The 17,709-nt window shown below is 47.9% G+C and overlaps 1 protein-coding gene and 1 pseudogene across 3 annotated transcripts in view; one reads left to right on the top strand and one right to left on the bottom strand.

The window, feature by feature from the left end:
• The window catches only part of LOC309521650 (small nuclear ribonucleoprotein E pseudogene), a 122,445-nt pseudogene extending 105,247 nt beyond the window's left edge, over window positions 1–17,198 (bottom strand). The window contains exons 1-2 of the transcript XR_014224629.1: window positions 17,189–17,198; window positions 15,866–16,401 (exon numbers count right to left, since the gene is read on the bottom strand). The product of XR_014224629.1 is annotated as a small nuclear ribonucleoprotein E pseudogene (transcript). The remainder of the gene's footprint in view (window positions 1–15,865; window positions 16,402–17,188) is intronic.
• Window positions 1–17,709, top strand: part of SEMA6C (semaphorin 6C) — a 127,268-nt gene that overhangs the window by 69,113 nt on the left and 40,446 nt on the right. For both annotated transcript variants that reach the window (XM_082202092.1, XM_082202093.1), the window contains exons 2-11: window positions 3,522–3,700; window positions 4,153–4,267; window positions 5,384–5,441; window positions 5,734–5,790; window positions 6,152–6,253; window positions 7,172–7,262; window positions 9,477–9,599; window positions 10,062–10,150; window positions 12,091–12,308; window positions 14,226–14,357. In XM_082202092.1, coding sequence (XP_082058218.1) covers window positions 3,601–3,700; window positions 4,153–4,267; window positions 5,384–5,441; window positions 5,734–5,790; window positions 6,152–6,253; window positions 7,172–7,262; window positions 9,477–9,599; window positions 10,062–10,150; window positions 12,091–12,308; window positions 14,226–14,357 — 1,085 coding nt within the window. In that variant the 5' untranslated portion in view covers window positions 3,522–3,600. The remainder of the gene's footprint in view (window positions 1–3,521; window positions 3,701–4,152; window positions 4,268–5,383; window positions 5,442–5,733; window positions 5,791–6,151; window positions 6,254–7,171; window positions 7,263–9,476; window positions 9,600–10,061; window positions 10,151–12,090; window positions 12,309–14,225; window positions 14,358–17,709) is intronic.

The following is a 17,709-nucleotide window of genomic DNA, read 5'->3' as shown; positions in this document are numbered from 1 at the left end:
GGGGCTGAGAGACTTCAGAGAAGTGTGACTGGCCCAAGGTCACCCAGCAGCTGCAGGTGGAGGAGCGGAGACGCGAACCCGGTTCCCCAGATTACGAGGCTACCGCTCTTAACCACTACACCACACTGGCTCCAACATTTCTCCAAAGAAAATAGGAACATCGTATTCTCAAAACAACAACAACAATTTTATTATTAATTTTATTATTTATACCCTGCCCCCCAAAAGCTGGACAAACTCATGCTGGTAGCTTTGAGAACACTGTCCCACCCTCTCGTCCTCCGTCGTCCCCTTCTCCTTGGGCCCGCCATCTTTCCCAACATCAGGGTCTTTTCCAGGGAGTCTTCTCATGAAGTGGCCAAAGTCTTGGAGCCTCAGCTTCAGGATCTGTCCTTCCAGTGAGCACTCAGGGCTGATTTCCTTCAGAATGGAGAGGTTGGATCTTCTTGCAGTCCATGGGACTCTCAAGAGTCTCCTCCAGCACCACAATTCAAAAGCATCCATTCTTCGGTGATCAGCCTTCTTTATGGTCCAACTCTCACTTCCATACATCACTACTGGGAAAACCATAGCATAGCATAATAGCAATAGGGAATGCCAATTTACACCTGTTGCTTATGTGTTGGAGTTGCTGATTTGCAATTGCCTTGTTTGTTTAAGGAGATAACTATTTATATACATACAATGTATATAAGAAAAGTTGAGGGAACTTAAAAGAGAGAGACGCTATGAGCCTTAATTGATCCTTGCCTTATTCCAGCCTGCCCCACACAATCTGACCCCTAGGGCTCTGGGATGATGTCCCCATTTCCCCAAAATATTTTTTTTTGGGGGGTGGAGCTTGTTTCCATCCGATCTGCGGAAGGGGATTTCCACTGCAACCCGATCCCGGACGCCAGCTGTCCTACGCCGATTCGTGGCCACGCATTCAGAAATAGACTAATTGTACACACTGTAAATTCACTAAACGATCGGGGTCACCCCACGACTTAGATATTTATAGCGTTTGGTTCTGTGAGCGTTGAGGCTCTCTTAGCAGACGCTGCGCCCGCCTTTCTTTCCGGGTCCGCAGGAAAATTTTAGGGAGCTTGATTGCAACCGCAGCTGCCCCCCAAAATCTGTGGGTTCACCCTCCCTGCCCCCCAAAAGCTGTTTCAGTTTTTCAGCTCTGTTCCAGCAAGTGTGTTGGGTGCATCTGAGCATGCACAGAGTTCATTTACCTTCCCACAGCTTGACTGCAGTTGGGGAGGAATGGACCGATATATCAATGTCTGAACTTATTTTATCCAATCGTTGCCACCTAATTTCTGACGTTTGGGCTGTTCCTCCTATTAGCTAAGTTTAATTTATATATGGACTGGGTGTCCATCAATATGCAGATGATACCCAGCTCTACCTTTCTTTCAAATCAGAACCAGTGAAGGCGGTGAAGGTCCTGTGTGAGTGCCTGGAGGCGGTTGGAGGATGGATGGCGGCTAATGGATTGAAGTTGAATCCTGACAAGACAGAAGTACTGTTTTTGGGGGACAGGGGGCGGGCTGGTGTGGAGGACTCCCTGGTCCTGAATGGGGTAACTGTGCCCCTGAAGGACCAGGTGCGTAGCCTGGGAGTCATTTTGGACTCACAGCTGTCCATGGAGGCACAGGTCAATTCTGTATCCAGGGCAGCTGTCTACCAACTCCACCTGGTACGCAGGCTGAGACCCTACTTGCCCGCTGACTGTCTGGCCAGAGTGGTGCATGCTCTAGTTATCTCCCGCTTGGACTACTGCAATGCGCTCTACGTGGGGCTACCTTTGAAGGTGACTCGGAAACTACAACTAATCCAGAATGCGGCAGCTAGACTGGTGACTGGGGGCGGCCGCCGAGACCACATAACACCGGTCTTGAAAGACCTACATTGGCTCCCAGTACGTTTCCGAGCACAATTCAAAGTGTTGGTGTTGACCTTTAAAGCCCTAAACGGCTTCGGCCCAGTATACCTGAAGGAGCGTCTCCACCCCCATCGTTCTGCCCGGACACTGAGGTCCAGCGCCGAGGGCCTTCTGGCGGTTCCCTCATTGCGAGAAGCGAAGCTACAGGGAACCAGGCAGAGGGCCTTTTCGGTGGTGGCGCCCGCCCTGTGGAATGCCCTCCCATCGGATGTCAAGGTGATGGAAAACTACCTGACATTCAGAAAACATCTTAAGGCGGCCCTATTCAGGGAAGCTTTTAATGTATGATATTTTAGTGTTTTTTGGTTTCTGTGGAAGCCGCCCAGAGTGGCTGGGGAAACCCAGCCAGATGGGCGGGGTACAAATAATAAATTATTATTATTATTATTATTATATATTTTAACTGTATTGTATTGTTAACTGTATTGCCCCTGTTATACCTAATTGCAAATTCAAATGTATCCCTATTGTGTTTTATGACTTCCTTGATATTGTATGTGGGCTGGAACTGGTCTCTGACTGAAATAATAAAATTCATTCATTCATTCCACCTATTAGCAATCATACATCACTTTGGGAAAGTTGTGGGTTTTTTAATCCTCGTGAAAATATATCCGCAAATCTCTCCTAATACGCACATGTCTGCATGAATTTTTGCCTGACATACACGCCTTTTGTTTTATTTTTTTGCTGGGAATCCAGTTTTATTGAAATTTCCCATGATAAAATAAAAAAACGGACGAATCTAAAAAGTCTAATAACAAGAGAGAAATTAGAAGAAAAGAAAGGAGATAGGAAAGTCTCTCGCTGCTATATCTCTCCCTCCCCCCCATTTTTTTATTAAAAATTTCTTGGTTTACAAAAGTACGTGCAATGTGTTTAAAAAAATGTGTAAATATGCAAAAAAAAAAATATGTGTTTTGTGTTTTAAAAAATGCACTAAAACTTTAGAAAAAGAAGTATCTCCACTAAATTTGGTGCGGGGACCATTTGAGCTGAAGACCAGTCTACCCTGCAGTTGTTTTTAAAAATGCAAATAGCAGTCGTTCCTCCGAAATAGGGAAATAATAGATTTTTTTAAAAAACCAACCAGATTTTAAAGCTACAAAAAAATCTCTGTTGAATTTGCTGTGGGAACTATTGGTGAAATTTGGGGTGGGAGGGTGCAATGGTTTTTGTTTTTAAGTATAGAGAACTCATTCCTCCAAAATAAATGGGGAGGGGGGTTTTTTAAAAAGAAAACAGATTTTGGAACCCTTTCCTTTCTCCTCCTGTGATGGAACTTCTATTTGGGGACTTCCCTGGCTTTTTTCTGGCCAGTTTGGATAGTTAGCCTTGGTGAAGCCTTGACGTTTTCATCCCCCCAAAAGTTTTTGATTTGAGTTTCCATTGAAATGAGGTTTTATTTTAATGTTTTAATGTTGTGCTTTAATCTTGTTTTTAAGTTGTATTTCAATCAATTGGTTTTTATATCGGGTGTTAGCCGCCCTGAGCCCGGTCTTGGCTGGGGAGGGCGGGGTATAAATAAAATTTATTATTATTATTATTATTATTATTATTAACCCTCCTCTTTCCTGCTCTCTTCCAGGGCCTGCCAAAGGGAAGCATGTTTCGCTCCTAGGACCTGCCTCCCTCGCTTCTCCTCTCCTCCCGGGAAAGTTCTGAGAATGATCCTTCCCTTCCTCCAGCCTGCCCTTTTATTCTTCCTGGCGTCTGCGACTTCCTTCCCTAAGGATTTGACTCCGCTCAGCACCGTCGGCGGGGCAGGTGAGTCCGCAGCCCGCTTTCAAACTATTTGCATGGTGAAACCAGGGCGGGCAGGTATTCAACAGGTGATGCTCCCCCATCCTCCCTTGACCAGGGGGAATGGAGGGTGAGAAAACAATTGGTTCTGTTTGAAGGTGCGTCTCCTAAGGAAGGAAGCACTCTTTCTAACAGGTAGACAGGTATTCAACAGGTGATGCTTCCCCCATCCTCCCTTGACCGGAAGGAATGGAGGATGGGAAAACAATTGGCTCTGTTTGAAGGTGCGTCTCCTAAGGAAGGAAGCAGTCTTTCTAACAGGCGGGCAGGTATTCAGCAGGTGATGCTTCCCCCATCCTCCCTCGACTGGAGAGAATGGAGGAAAAAGGGGAGAACTGGCCCCCCGAAGAAGCTTTTCCTGTAGAAGGAGGCCTTTTCTTTTCTAATAGGGCATTCTTTCTCTCCTCACCCACCAGGAACATCCCAGTATCCTGTTTTCCGTGGCCTCGCAGGGGACAATGACACTGCCCAGCTAGGCCTGGATTTCCAGAGTATGCTGAGACTCAACCAAACCCTTTTCATTGCCGCGCGGTAAGTGATGGGGCAGGGAAGGTGGTGTTGGCGGCCATTTTTTGTGTGTTTCTTTTTTATTTTATTCATTTTTCTCTAGCTGGTCTAGCTTTGCGCGAAGCCTCCCCCGGGGACGGGAAACCTTCATTCCCGTGTCCTGTGGAGGCTTTTGGAATAGCCCGTGAAGCCTCCGGAGGGCAGCAGTGAAGGGGGAAGGAATGGGTTTCTGTGCAGTCAGTCTGAAACGGGACCCAAAATCCTCATTTTTCCTCCTCCAAAGGAGCATTTCTAAAATGCATTAACTTGAGCTCTTGAGTCAATGTATAAACAGAAAGCCAGCTGTATAAACAAGTGCTCAAAGCCCTCTCCCTTATCAGTCCTTGACGGCAATGGATGGCCTTGCCAGTTCCGAGTGGAGCAGGGATGGCACATCTGGGTCTTATCTTACACACTGACGCACAGACCTTGTCAGGTCTGACAAGAGACCCGGAAACGGCGCCAGGAGCGCTCTTAGAGTTGGTGACCTCCTGCCCCAAGATAAGAGTATAGGAACAGGAACAACCTTTTATGGTCAAGAGTACCGGAACAGGAATATCTGTTTATGGGCATGGATGTCAACTTACGTATATAAGCTGACGTGGTTGGATTCCTGGGGAAGATGGGAAAGGGTGCCTGGAGGATATATATACTGCATGAAATTTCTCATTTCTTTGGACTTGCTGTAAACTGACCACGCAAGTGCCTTCTGCTATCCGGAGAGCAGAATAAACTCTTTCTCTGAATCAACCTCAGTGTCATTTGACTTCCTTCCTCCCTCCCGGCAGCAACGCAGACCCTACCAATCGGTATAATAAGGCTACCCCGCTGCCCTCCGGAGGCTTGGCGCAGCTAAGCACGAAGCTAGAACAGCGAGACGGAGCGCTGCGCAACGCTCCCTCTCCCTGTTTGGGCTTAGCCGCACACCCTGCATTCGCTCCATAAGACGCACACACATTTCCCCTTACTTTTTAGGAGGGAAAAAGTGCGTCTTATACAGCGAAAAGTACGGTGTCTTCCTCAGCAGTGCTTTAGTTGTACAAGTGAGGAAATTATTTATCTCTTTCTCTTTTCTCTCCCTACCTCCCTGCCGGCCATCAGAGACCACGTCTATGCCTTTGATCTCCGACGGGCCAAAGACGACTTCTCTCCAAAGAGGGTGAGTTGGGTTTTTTTAACCCAATGGCTTAAGACCTGGTTGTGCTACCTAGAACCCTCCATTGTTGCTATGAGGAACCTAGACCACATTCTCCGTGGGATCTGTTGTGTGTTGCCTAGTACCGCTCTTTCACTGAGAAGAGCATACTACCTAGAAAGAATTCTGCTAAATGTCTGCAACGTTGAAAACCAGTCTCTTGCTCGTTCTAGATCATGTATCACCTAGAACACTAATTCACCACCCTCTAACCATTGCCCTGTTCTGATTTCTCTTTCCTCCACCGCACCCTCAGCACCTCACATGGAAGACGCAAGACATGGAAAATTGTGCGATGAGAGGAAAGCTCCGGGTAAGAAGTGTGAGGGTCTCAGTTCTAGGATCTGTATTGGTTTCTGCGTCCTGATTATCCTCGGGACCGACAGCGGCATTTGCCTGTGTGAGGTGGGAAAGCTCAGTGGGTAGAGCATGAGACGCTTTATCTCATGGTTGTGGGTTCGAGCCCCACATGGTGCGAAAGAAATCTGCACTGAAGGGGGTTGGACTAGATGATCCTATTATTCTATTATTTTATTTACTTATTTATTAAATATACCCGCAGGTCTCAGGGCAGTTACAACATAAAATCACAACATCAAAATAAAAAATTATTCTAAGTCTTCCCCCAACTCTGGGGCAAGTTCCTGACCTTTCTCGCTCTGCCCCGATTCCAGAATGAATGTTACAACTACATCAAAGTCTTGGTTCAGAAGAACGAAGAAACCCTCTTGGCCTGTGGGACAAACGCCTTCAACCCCATGTGCCGGACCTACAAGGTATGGAGCTGGTTTGGGACCAGTTGATGGATTGGTCGGGAACCGTAACCCCACGGGGGCCGAATGCGGCCACCTGTCTCTGCTCCAAAGAACTCTCCTTAGCCACGCCTCTAGCCATGCCCCTGTCCCCAAGCCACGCCCCTCCACTGACCTTGAGTCACACCCTCCCAGAGTGTTTTTGACCAGCTGAATAATATCTGATAATGCCTCTTGCTTTTCTGAATGGAGAAGGGAATGTGAGAGGGTGACAAGGGTAGCCCGTATTTTATTTTATTGTTTTGTTTTGCTTTTAAATTTAATTTAATTATTTTTGTTTTGTTTTGTTTTGTTTTTTAATGTAATGTAATGTAATTGTTTTATTGTTTTGTTTTTAAATTAATTTAATTATTATTGTTTTGTTTCTTTTTTATTTGTTTTGTTTTGTTTTATTTCATTTTTTATTTTATTTTAATTATTTTATTTTATTTCACTGTCATGGGGTTATTTAACCTCCTTCTTAATAAACCACCTGAAGGCAGCTGACGCGTAAGATTACTAAAAGCGGCAACAACAAATAGGTTTAAGGCAAGATTGAAACCCTACCTGCCGTACAACAGGGAGATCTGCCTTTCCGAAATTTACGCCGGTGGAATTTGCAAGTGCATTTGCACGTGCGAAATTTGCATGTCTTGCCCCTCCCCCCTTTGGCCCCACCTACCTCTGGCATGCGGCCCTCAGCAGTTATTGTGGCCCTTGCGCTGAGGAAGATCCCTCACCCACAAAGGGAGACACCTTCCTGTCACAAATCGGGTGGTTACTTGGCAGCAAAACGAAGCATGCTGGGACCTTGTGGAACCGAGCGTGTGGGGATCTTTCTTGGGTTTGGGGCTTATGGTGTCCGCCTTTGTGTAAACTCACCCCAATTTCCGTGGCGCCCAGATCAGCAACTTGGAGCAGGAAGGGGAGGAGCTGAACGGACAAGCGCGGTGTCCCTTTGACGCAAAGCAGAACAATGTGGCGCTTTTCGCAGGTACGTCTTTGAAACTTGTCTGGTGCATTTCAGGGTGTGCGTTTTTGTACCTGGACTAGTAAAGGTAAAGGTAAAGGGATCCCTGACCATTAGGTCCAGTCGTGGCCGACTCTGGGGTTGTGGCGCTCATCTCGCTTTATTGGCCGAGGGAGCCGGCGTACAGCTTCCAGGTCATGTGGCCAGCAAGACTAAGCCGCTTCTGGCGAACCAGAGCAGCGCATGGAAACACCATTTACCTTCCCGCCGAAGTGGTACCTATTTATCTACTCGCACTGGCGTGCTTTCGAACTGCTAGGTTGGCAGCAGCAGGGACCAAGCAACAGGAGCTCACCCCATGGCAGGGATTTGAACTGTCGACCTTCTGATCAGCAAGCCCTAGGCTCTGTGGTTTAGCCCACAGTGCCACCCGCGTCCCACCTGGATTATTGCTTGACTCCAACAATGCACCTCCAGCTTCGAACCAGTGTGGTGTCATGGTTAGAGTGTACAGTGGACGCTCAGGTTGTGAACGTGATCCGTGCGGGATGCACGTTCGCAACCCATGCCCGCGCACGTGTGGGTTGCGATTCAGTGCTTCTGTGCATGAGCAAAGCACGATTTAGCGCTTCTGCACATGCGCGACCGCTGAAACCCGGAAGTAACCCGTTCCGGTACTTCTGGGTTTCGGCGGTCCGTAACCTGAAAAAACGCAACCTGAAGAATCTGTAACCTGAGTTATGACTGTATATGACAAGGACGCAGGAGAGACCAGGGTTCAAATCATGAAGCTCAATGTGGTGCTCTACACCGCAGGGTTGTTGTGAGGGTGAAGAGGACAGAGAGATAACCATGTGCGCCACTTTGAGCTCCTTGGAGGAAAAGGTGGGGTGGAATATTTAAGAGTTCATCCTTGGGATCTTAGCCTTGCCTGAAAGATGCCGAGTGAGTTATGGTTTCCCCCCTAAATCAGGCAGGGAACCTCCAGCCCACCGGCTAAATTTGACTTGCCGGACTTCCACATCTGGCTAGTGAGGGGCCCTGGGAAGCATTGTGCAAAGATCTCTGCAAATTTCTACAAAAGGAAAAAAAATGTATAAGAAATATGTAACTGTGCGGTATAAAGTAATGGATGGATAAAGAACAGTCAGATTAAGTGGAAGTCATTTTTAGTTTTCTTCTCTATAAGTTTTATAATTGCTTTCAGTACCAGGAGTATATACGATGACAGTTATATTAATCTTGTTGTATCTTATAGTGTGGTGGTTTGTTTGATTCTTCTGTTATTTGTTTGTTTGATTGTATGTTTGTTTGTTTACTTGTTTGTCCATCTGTTTTTTCATAAATGTATTTATTTTAAATCAATAATAATATTTTTTTTTAAAAAAGGAAAAAGATGCTCCATTTGAATACAAGCTGCTTTTTCTGCGAAGGGGGAAAACGCTCCATTTTTAGCGACCTCTTTTTGTGCTTTGACAGGTGTCAATCACCTGGCACATCGTTCTGACGGCAGGTGGCAGACAGGGGTCGTGGTCCCACCTACCCATCAAAGTTGGTCCGTGGTGGGGTGTGGGGTAAAATATCTGGCCTGGCAGGCCAAAAAGATTCCCTAAAAGCAAGATTCTAGTCCTCACGGTTTGAAATAAAAGTCTCCTTCCCATCTTGAAAAAAAAATTACATTGACATGATGTTCAAGCAGCTCAAGGTGGCGAATGGTAATGGACCATCCGAACGAAAGCTCTCTCTATGCTGCAACACTCGGTTGCAGCTCCCGCTTGGTCCGATGCTTGTGATGTTGCGTGCCTTTGAACGTCTTTGCTGAAGTTCCCACTTCTGTTTTGATATTATGAAAGAAGTTACAGTGGTGCCTCGCAAAACGAAATTAATCCGTTCCACGAGTCTCTTCGTCTTGCGGTTTTTTCGTCAGCGAAGCACGGCTATTAGCGGCTTAGCGGCTATTAACGGTTTAGCGGCTTTAAGAAAAAGGAAACAAACTCGCAAAAACTCGCAAGACGTTTCGTCTTGCGAAGCAAGCCCATAGGGAAATTCGTCTTGCGGAACGACTCAAAAAATGGAAAACTCTTTCGTCTTGCGCGTTTTTCGTCTTGCGAGGCATTCGTCTTGCGAGGTACCACTGTAATAACAGGAGTTAATAACTCGAGGTTTGGCACAGTTGAATGCAGCCTCATGGGAAATTTGGGGGTGTGATCCCCTCCCTCTTTTTCCTCTCCTTCGCAGAAGGAAATCTCTATTCTGCCACGGTGGCAGACTTCCAGGCCAGCGACACCGTCATCTACCGAAGTCTGGGTGAGAGGAGTCCGGTGCTGAGGACCGTCAAATATGACTCCAAGTGGCTGAGAGGTGAGGGGGTGTGTGCAGCGGGAACTGTTGATGGTGGAGTGTGACCAACAGATGCGATTCACGAGTCCTCTTTTTCCGCCACGTTCCGGAGACGGCGAAAGGGGGAGTGAGTTCGGGTGACAGGGAAGAGCTTGATTTGGTTCGCCAACGGAAGGGGCACCGACCCAACTTACGCTTTTCGAAGCCGTCCGCCAACCGGAAGGCCAAAAACCCCAAATTTTGCTGTGCGGTTCTCTGGCAGAAATGCGTCTGTGAGGGGAACGTGCGCCGCTAAGCGCATATGCGGTGAAATGGCGCGGTGGAGGGGGAAATGAACGGAGTCTCCTGCGGGAAGAATGGGGGTAACTGCTCAGTTTCTGCTTCCTTTCCTTGATAAACAAAATGGCGTCGGGCGGGACAGCCAGGCGCTGCTGAGAAACCGCCAGGCGCCCACGTTTTAAAAAACAACTTCTCCCCCTCCAGAACCACATTTCCTGCATGCGCTCGAGTACGGCAATTACGTCTATTTCTTCTTCCGGGAGATCTCCATGGAATACACCACCTTGGGAAGGGTGAGTATTCAAGATGGCGGACAGCGCGCATGAGTTTTCTGGGGTATCCAAGATGGCGGACAGTGCGCATGAGTTTTCTAGGGTATCCAAGATGGTGGACAGTGCGCATGAGTTTTCTGGGGTATCCAATATGGCGGACAGTGCGCATGAGTTTTCTGGGGGTTTGAGTGTGTGCATTCAACAGGGCCACATGCGCGGGCCCCGCCCTCAACTGGCTTTTAACCGCCGTGGCTTCTCTCTGGGGGAATTGCGTAGCTTTGCCGTAAGACTATTGTGGTGGTTAGAGTGTCAGATCTGGGAGAGAGACCCGGGTTCATATCCCCACTCAGACATGACACTCCCTGGATGACCTTGTGGCAGCGGGACCTAGCAGGGATGTTTTGGGGATAAAACGGGGAGACAGAAAACTATGCACATCGCCTTGAATTCTTGGAGGGGAAAGGGTGGGATATAAAAGCAGCAATTTTAAAAAAATAAATATATAAAAAATTCCCCCTTGGGGTCCATTCCAACTCTATAATTATGCAAAATAAGGTGGTTTTCTCTCTTATTCTGACCATGAGGTCTGGAACCTTACTGCATTTTTAGGAGATTTGGTTGGGAGAAATAGTCTGTTCCTGTAACTGGGAGCACTGGTGTGTTACCGTATTTTTCGCTCCATAAGACGCACCTGACCGTAAGACGCACCTAGTTTTTAGAGGAGGAAAACAAGAAAAAAAATATTCTGAGTGAAACAGTGGATGTGTGATTTTTGTGGTTCATGCTGTGGCCACAGACATGTGATCTGATGGTAAATTTGGGGTAACCCAATGCAAAAATCCTGAGGATCCATGGGCTTTTACCTTCCCCCCTCCCAGGCAGCCTCCTTTATTGCTAGCGTCCCTTATCTCCCTCCCGATCGCTTACCGATCAGCTGTTTCCTTTCAACGCTCCCTTCCCTCTTGTTTGCCTTGGTGTCTTTCCCTTAGCTGGAGCAGTTTTTTGCTCCTCCTTTTCTTCTAATTTCTCTCCTTATTGCTTTAGTCTTCCTGTTTCCCCCCTTTGCAAGTTTGCTGTCTTTACCTCCCCCCTCCCAGGCAGCCTCCTTTATCTCTAGCGACCCTTATCTCTCTTCTGATCACTTGCGATCAGCGGCTTTGTTTCAACACCCATTTCCCTCTTTCAAAAAAAAAAAAAAGAGCATGATCTGTTTTTCGCCCCTGGGCAATTCGGCTCCAGGACCACACATTTGCTCCGTAAGACGCACAGACATTTCCCCTTACTTTTTAGGAAGAAAAAAGTGTGTCTTATACCGTAGCTTATTAAATGTAAAAGGTAAAGGGACCCCTGACCATTAGGCCCAGTCGTGGCCGACTCTGGGGTTGCGGCGCTCATCTCGCTTTATTGGCCAAGGGAGCCGGTGTACAGCTTCCGGGTCATGTGGCCAGCAGGACTAAGCCGCTTCTGGCGAACCAGAGCAGCGCACGGAAATGCCGTTTACCTTCCTGCCAGAGTGGTACCTATTTATCTACTTTCACTTTGACGTGCTTTCGAACTGCTAGGTTGGCAGGAGCAGGGACCGAGCAACGGGAGCTCACCCCGTCACGGGGATTCGAACCACCGAACTTCTGATTGGCAAGTCCTAGGCTCTGTGGTTTAACCCACAGCGTCACCCGCGTCCCCTTATTAAATGTATAGACTATTAAATTTGGGGGGGGAGGGTGTTCTTTATTACAAGGTGGATCATGACGGTATAAAAACAAAGCAAATTTATGATGACGCTGTTTGATTGTGATATAATAGCACACGGGACGAATGAAGCCTAATGAGCAGCAATAGCTACTTGCTAACATTATTAAATATCCAAAGGTTCATGGTTTAGCTATTCCAGCAGAGATGCATTTTATCCCTCTGAGAAAACAACCCACCCTGATCTCTCTCCCCTCCGTCTCCGATTCCAGGTTATCTTCTCCCGGGTGGGGCGGGTGTGCAAGAACGACATGGGGGGCTCTCCCCGAGTGCTGGAAAAATACTGGACCTCCTTCCTCAAAGCTCGCCTCAACTGTTCCGTCCCTGGAGATTCCTTTTTCTACTTCGACGTCCTTCAGGCTGTGACGGACGTGACGCAGGTCAATGGCCGGCCGGCCATCTTCGGGGTCTTTGCCACTCAGTCCAACAGGTAACCGCTGCTGCAAAGCCTTGCCTTCCCCCAAACTTTGCAGAACCTGAGCTGCTAGCTTGTCTGGGTCCTTAAAATGCCCTTTGCCCAACCTGAGCGCTTCTCTCTTTTGGCAAGAAGGAATAAAAGGGCCTTGCACTGAGCTCAGGCGGTTAAAACGGGCCTTGCAGAACCTGAGCTGTTAGCTCGCATGAGTCTTGCTTCTTTTCCGGCAGCCTTAAAATAAGCCTTGCAGAACCTGAGCTGATCCTTGTTTTTACAAGGCTTCCTTGCTATTAGCCATCGTTTGGTGGAAAGGAAGAATACGAATGGGACAGGTGGTCAGTACGTTTTGCTGAGCCGCTAGCTTGTGCCAATTTCGTCTTTCTTTTTTTATATATACATTTTTATTTTAAAAAATTAACATATTAATTCCAACACTCATACAGATTAACTTCTCATCTTATGCAATATTTTGGACTTCCATCAACGCCTCTGACGATTTTCCGTTCTTTGTCACTTATTATGCATTTCTTAATTTCATATTACCTTTAATTATCCTTAACTAATAATTCATCTCATTGTCTTTTTTGCAATATTTCAAATAATTCACCTTACCAAACTTCGTGCAAACCTACTAGCGTAATCTGTTCATTACAATTACCGTATTTTTCGCTCTATAAGATGCACCAGACCACAAGACACACCTAGTTTTGGGAGGAGGAAAACAAGAAAAAAAATATTCTGAATCCCAGAAGCCAGAACAGCAAGAGGGATCGCTGCGCAGTGAAAGCAGCAATCCCTCTTTCTGTTCTGGCTTCTGGGATAGCTGCGCAGCCTGCATTCGCTCCATAAGCTGCACACACATTTCTCCTTACTTTTTAGGGGGGGAAAGTGAGTCTTATAGAGCAAAAAATACGGTGCTTTTCAAATAGTCTGTAAATTTACTCCAGGCTATGAGAATCTCTGGTCCCGCAGGCATCAAATCCTTCCTGTTAGCTTATCTAATTCTGCATAGTCCATCAGTTTCATCCTCTGTTCTTCTTTCGTCGGTAGCGAATCTCGTCTTTCTGGCAAGACCTGAGCTGCAGGTTTGCATCCTAGCGGCTGTAACACACGACAAGATGAGGCTGCTTTGCTTCGGAGAGATATTGTCCACACTGACTGGCAGCAGCTGTCCAAGGGATGTTCCCAGGTCATTCCTGGAAATTGAATTTGTGACTGTCTGCGTGGCTGCTCTGCCACCGAGAGCCTTTCCTCCTAAAGACGGCAGGTGGTTTATGCATGCAACGACAGCAGCTAGGATCCTTTATGCACAAAAATGGAAGGAAGGAGAAATTTCCACCAAAGAAGAATGGATAATTAGGGAGATGAGCTATGCAGAATTGGCAAAGTTAGCCAAAATAAGAGACCCTAATGAAGATTCTTTGTGGAAGACTGGAAGCTTTTTCCTTTTTTTAATATTTAAAGAAACATTATAGCATGATGAATTCACAAGCAGGATTCGAACTCTGAGCTACAGAAGGCGTTAGAGATAATAATAATAATAATAATAATAATAATAATAATAATAATAATAATAATAATAATAATTTAGTTATACCCCCCCATCTGGCTGGGTTTTCCCAGCCACTCTGGGCGGCTTCCAACTGAATACTAAAAACAATACAGCAGCAGACATTAAAAACTTCCCTAAAACGTTATTGTTATTGTATTGTGGTTATGATAGAGAGAAGACAGGGTGAAGCAAGGGGGAGGAATTAAAAAAAAAAACAAACACCATGGAAAACGGGGTGGGAAGTCGACAAACCAAAAGAAATCATTATCGTGTGCATATGTGAAATATTTGAAATGTAGTAAAATATAAGGGGGGGGGAGATGTCGCAAGTTGATAGTCCTCACTGATTGCCCTGTTCTTGCTCTCTCCTCTGCATCCAGCATCACGGGGTCAGCTGTCTGCGCCTTCTACATGGACGAAATAGAGAGGGTCTTCAACGGCAAGTTCAAGGAGCAGAGGAACGTGGATGCGGCTTGGACCCCCATCCCAGAGGAGAAAGTACCACAGCCCAGGTGGGAAAGTCCCCTGCCCACCCTCCCACCCCTGGAACTTACCAATTACGGGCAGAGAAGCTCTTTTTCCTTGTCAAGGGTGGCATTCCCACAGGGGTTAATCTCTGTCAGGCCTCATGCCAGATGTGAGCAGGGTTTAAGCATAGGCAGCGCTGGTGTGATGGCCTGGGACTCGAGTTCAGACTCGGAACCGGAGGAGTCTCAGTCCGCACCGGACCCTTTGCCTCAGGCGGCAGCTGAACCAAGTCTGGGGCCTGATCCTGAAGAGCCCCATTCTGCACAGGTTCCCCTGTAACAAGCACCAGCTGGGCCGAGTCAGGGGTCTGATCCTGCCTGGCTCCAGATGCGGGGATTCCCTCGTTGCCTCCAGCTGGGCCGTCACTTACAGCTGCTCCACTACCGGTTGGGTCAGGGGAGGCTGAGGCGGCCCCTGGGTCTAGTAACCCACCGACGTCTCCCGAGCTGCAGAGACTGAGGTCTGAGAGAAGGAGAGACCTGAGTACTCGCAGGAGGAGTGCTCACCTTCAGGCGAGACAGGGAGGTGAGTCGCCGGGGGATCGGGACCGGCCGTTACCCTGACAGAGATAAAAGGCTGCCGGACCCTGCCCCAGGTTGCGGGAGCAACGTTGCTGTTTGCCAGAACCTGCCTGTGATCCTGTGCCTGACCTTGCCTGGTTTCCTGCCTTGGCCCTGTTGGACTGACTCCTCGCAGAACCCTTGGATTCGGGACTGGAGCTGGACCATGTTGCTCGGGGTGCAAAGATCGGCCAGGCACCCCCCGGTTGCCCAGTCCCAGGAACGCAGGAGGGTGGAACCAGCTGCCCACCTCAGCGTCTCGCTGGCTCGGTCACCCCCGAACTCACGGCGCAGAGCCGCCTGCAGCAGAAGAGGCCGTCACGGCGCTCTGACCGACGGCTGGGCTCTTCCCTGAACTCAACTCTCGGGCCCCGGACTCTCGGCCTGGCGCCCCTGAGAGCCCGGCACCCGGGTGCCCCGCACCCCTAGCACCTACGGGTTAAGACGGCCCTGGTGAGAGCCAAAGGAGTGTGGTCACTCCCCCTTTCGCTCCTCTCTCCCTTTCTGCCTCTCCTTCTTTCTGAGAAGCCATGCTTTCATCTTTATTATTATTATTTTTTTGTACCAACAAAAAGATTTATTTATTAAGAAGTGGGTGGTGCTGTGGGTTAAACCACAGAGCCTAGGACTTGCTGATCAGAAGGTCGGTGGTTCGAATCCCCGCTACGGTTTGAGCTCCCGTTGCTCGGTCCCTGCTCCTGCCAACCTAGCAGTTCAAAAGCACGTCAAAGTGCAAGTAGATAAATAGGTACCGCTCTGGCGGGAAGGTAAACGGCGTTTCCGTGCGCTGCTCTGGTTTGCCAGAAGCGGCTTAGTCATGCTGGCCACTGACCCGGAAGCTGTACGCCGGCTCCCTCGGCCAATAAAGCGAGACGAACACCGCAACCTCAGAGTCGGCCACGACTGGACTTAATGGTCAGGGGTCCCTTTACCTTTACCTTACAATTCAGCACCAATGTAGAAAAGTTATTCAAAATTATGCAAGCACAAATTAAGTAACTGGCTTCATTCTTCACTCTTCAGACACCAACGGTAGAATTGGGAGTGATACCATTAAAGCACTGCATATTTCCTTCTATAGGTTTAAGGATTAAAATAATAAGCAAAACAGACTCAATAGCTATTTCTAGTTAGAAACACTCTGTAGAAGAGTAATATTGTCTCCTTTTAACATGATTCGACCCAGCTGTTTCCTTGATTTTGTCTTGGAGTGAATCTCCTCAGCTTCATCCAGAGCCAAGTTCATATATTCATCCAATAATATAGCCTTCTGTCCTCATGTTCACCTGTTCGTACAGCCACACCTGAATTCTGGACCTATTATGTAGGTGTCTGAAGATGAGGTTGATGGGCTGCACTGTTACTTTCTGCACCTTCTGGCCTTGCCAGGGCCGGCAGCTGGGCTGGGAACTACCCTGACAGGACGAGCCGACAGGCAGGACGGGGCAGCCAAACGCCCTGCTTTCATCTTTAAAAATAACAGATCAGGTTTCTAGTCCCTAACATCTAGCTCCTGGCTGTGTCGTTCAGGGAAAAAGAGGCTTGAAAGCCTGCCGAAATTTGAGAAGCGTCGAGCAGGCTGCAAATAAGATTTTCTAGGGGCTGGGGGTTGAAATTAGCCGGCGCCCTTGTAGAAATCTTTGCCGTTAAACTGTGGAACTCGCTGCTACAGGAGGCAGGCAGTGATGGCAGCCAAATTGGGCGGCTTTAAAAGAGGATTGGACAAATTCAGGGAGGAGGAAAGGGCTACCGGTACGGCTACTAGTCTCCACGGCTATGGCCTGACTCCACAGTCGAAGCAGCAATTGCTTCTAAATACCAGTGGCTGGAAACCGCAGGAGGCGAGAGCGGTCTTGTGTTCGAATCCTGACTTGCAGGTTTCCTCCCAAAAAGGCATCCGCTTGGCCACTGTGGGGACAGGATGCTGGACTCGAAAGGGGGCTGATCCAGCAAGCTCTCCTGAGGTCCTTAGCTGCTCAGAGTCGCAGAAGAAGCAGTAGCAATTCTTCACATCATTTGGGCAGAGTTTCGGTCACCTGGGCAGCAAACTTTAATTTTAGGGTGGGGGGAGTAGTGCAGATTGTCATGCAATGCAGAGAGAGAGATTTCTCTCTGGTACACGTGGCATTTTTTTTTTTAATTGAATTTGAGGAGCAGATGGCAGCTGTTTTTGAAACTGCATCCTCAGCCGTCGCTAACCTCCTCTCCCACTCTTTTAAATAATTGTAAGCAGTGCTGTTCATTTTCTGGTTTACAGAACTTCATTACTAGGAGAATATATACAGTGGAACCTCGGGTTGTGAACGTGATCCATGCGGGAGGCACATTTGCAACCTGCAACGCCACGTCTGCACATGCACGTGACGCAATTCAGCACTTCTGCCCATGCGCAAAGCGCGATTTAGCGTTCTGTGCATGCGCGAGCGCCAAAACCCAGAAATAACCCATTCCAGTACTTCCAGGTTCGGCGTGGCCGTGACCTGAAAATTCGCAACCCGCAGCGTTCGCAACCCGAGGTATGACTGGTTTTTTGTTAGTTTTTTTAAGCTGCATGGTTCAAGTACAGTGGTACCTCAGGTTAAGAACTTAATTCGTTCCGGAGGTCCATTCTTAACCTGAAACTGTTCTTAACCTGAAGCACCACTTTAGCTAATGAGGCCTCCTGCTGCTGCTGCGCCACCGGAGCCTGATTTCTGTTCTCATCCTGAAGCAAAGTTCTTAACCCTAGGTGCTATTTCTGGGTTAGCGGAGTCTGTAACCTGAAGCGTCTGTAACC

Source organism: Podarcis vaucheri (assembly GCF_965113315.1).
Source record: "Podarcis vaucheri genome assembly, chromosome: 16".
Lineage (NCBI taxonomy): Eukaryota > Metazoa > Chordata > Lepidosauria > Squamata > Lacertidae > Podarcis > Podarcis vaucheri.
Note: the sequence above shows the minus strand (reverse complement) of the source record. Positions and strands in the feature narration are given on the sequence as shown.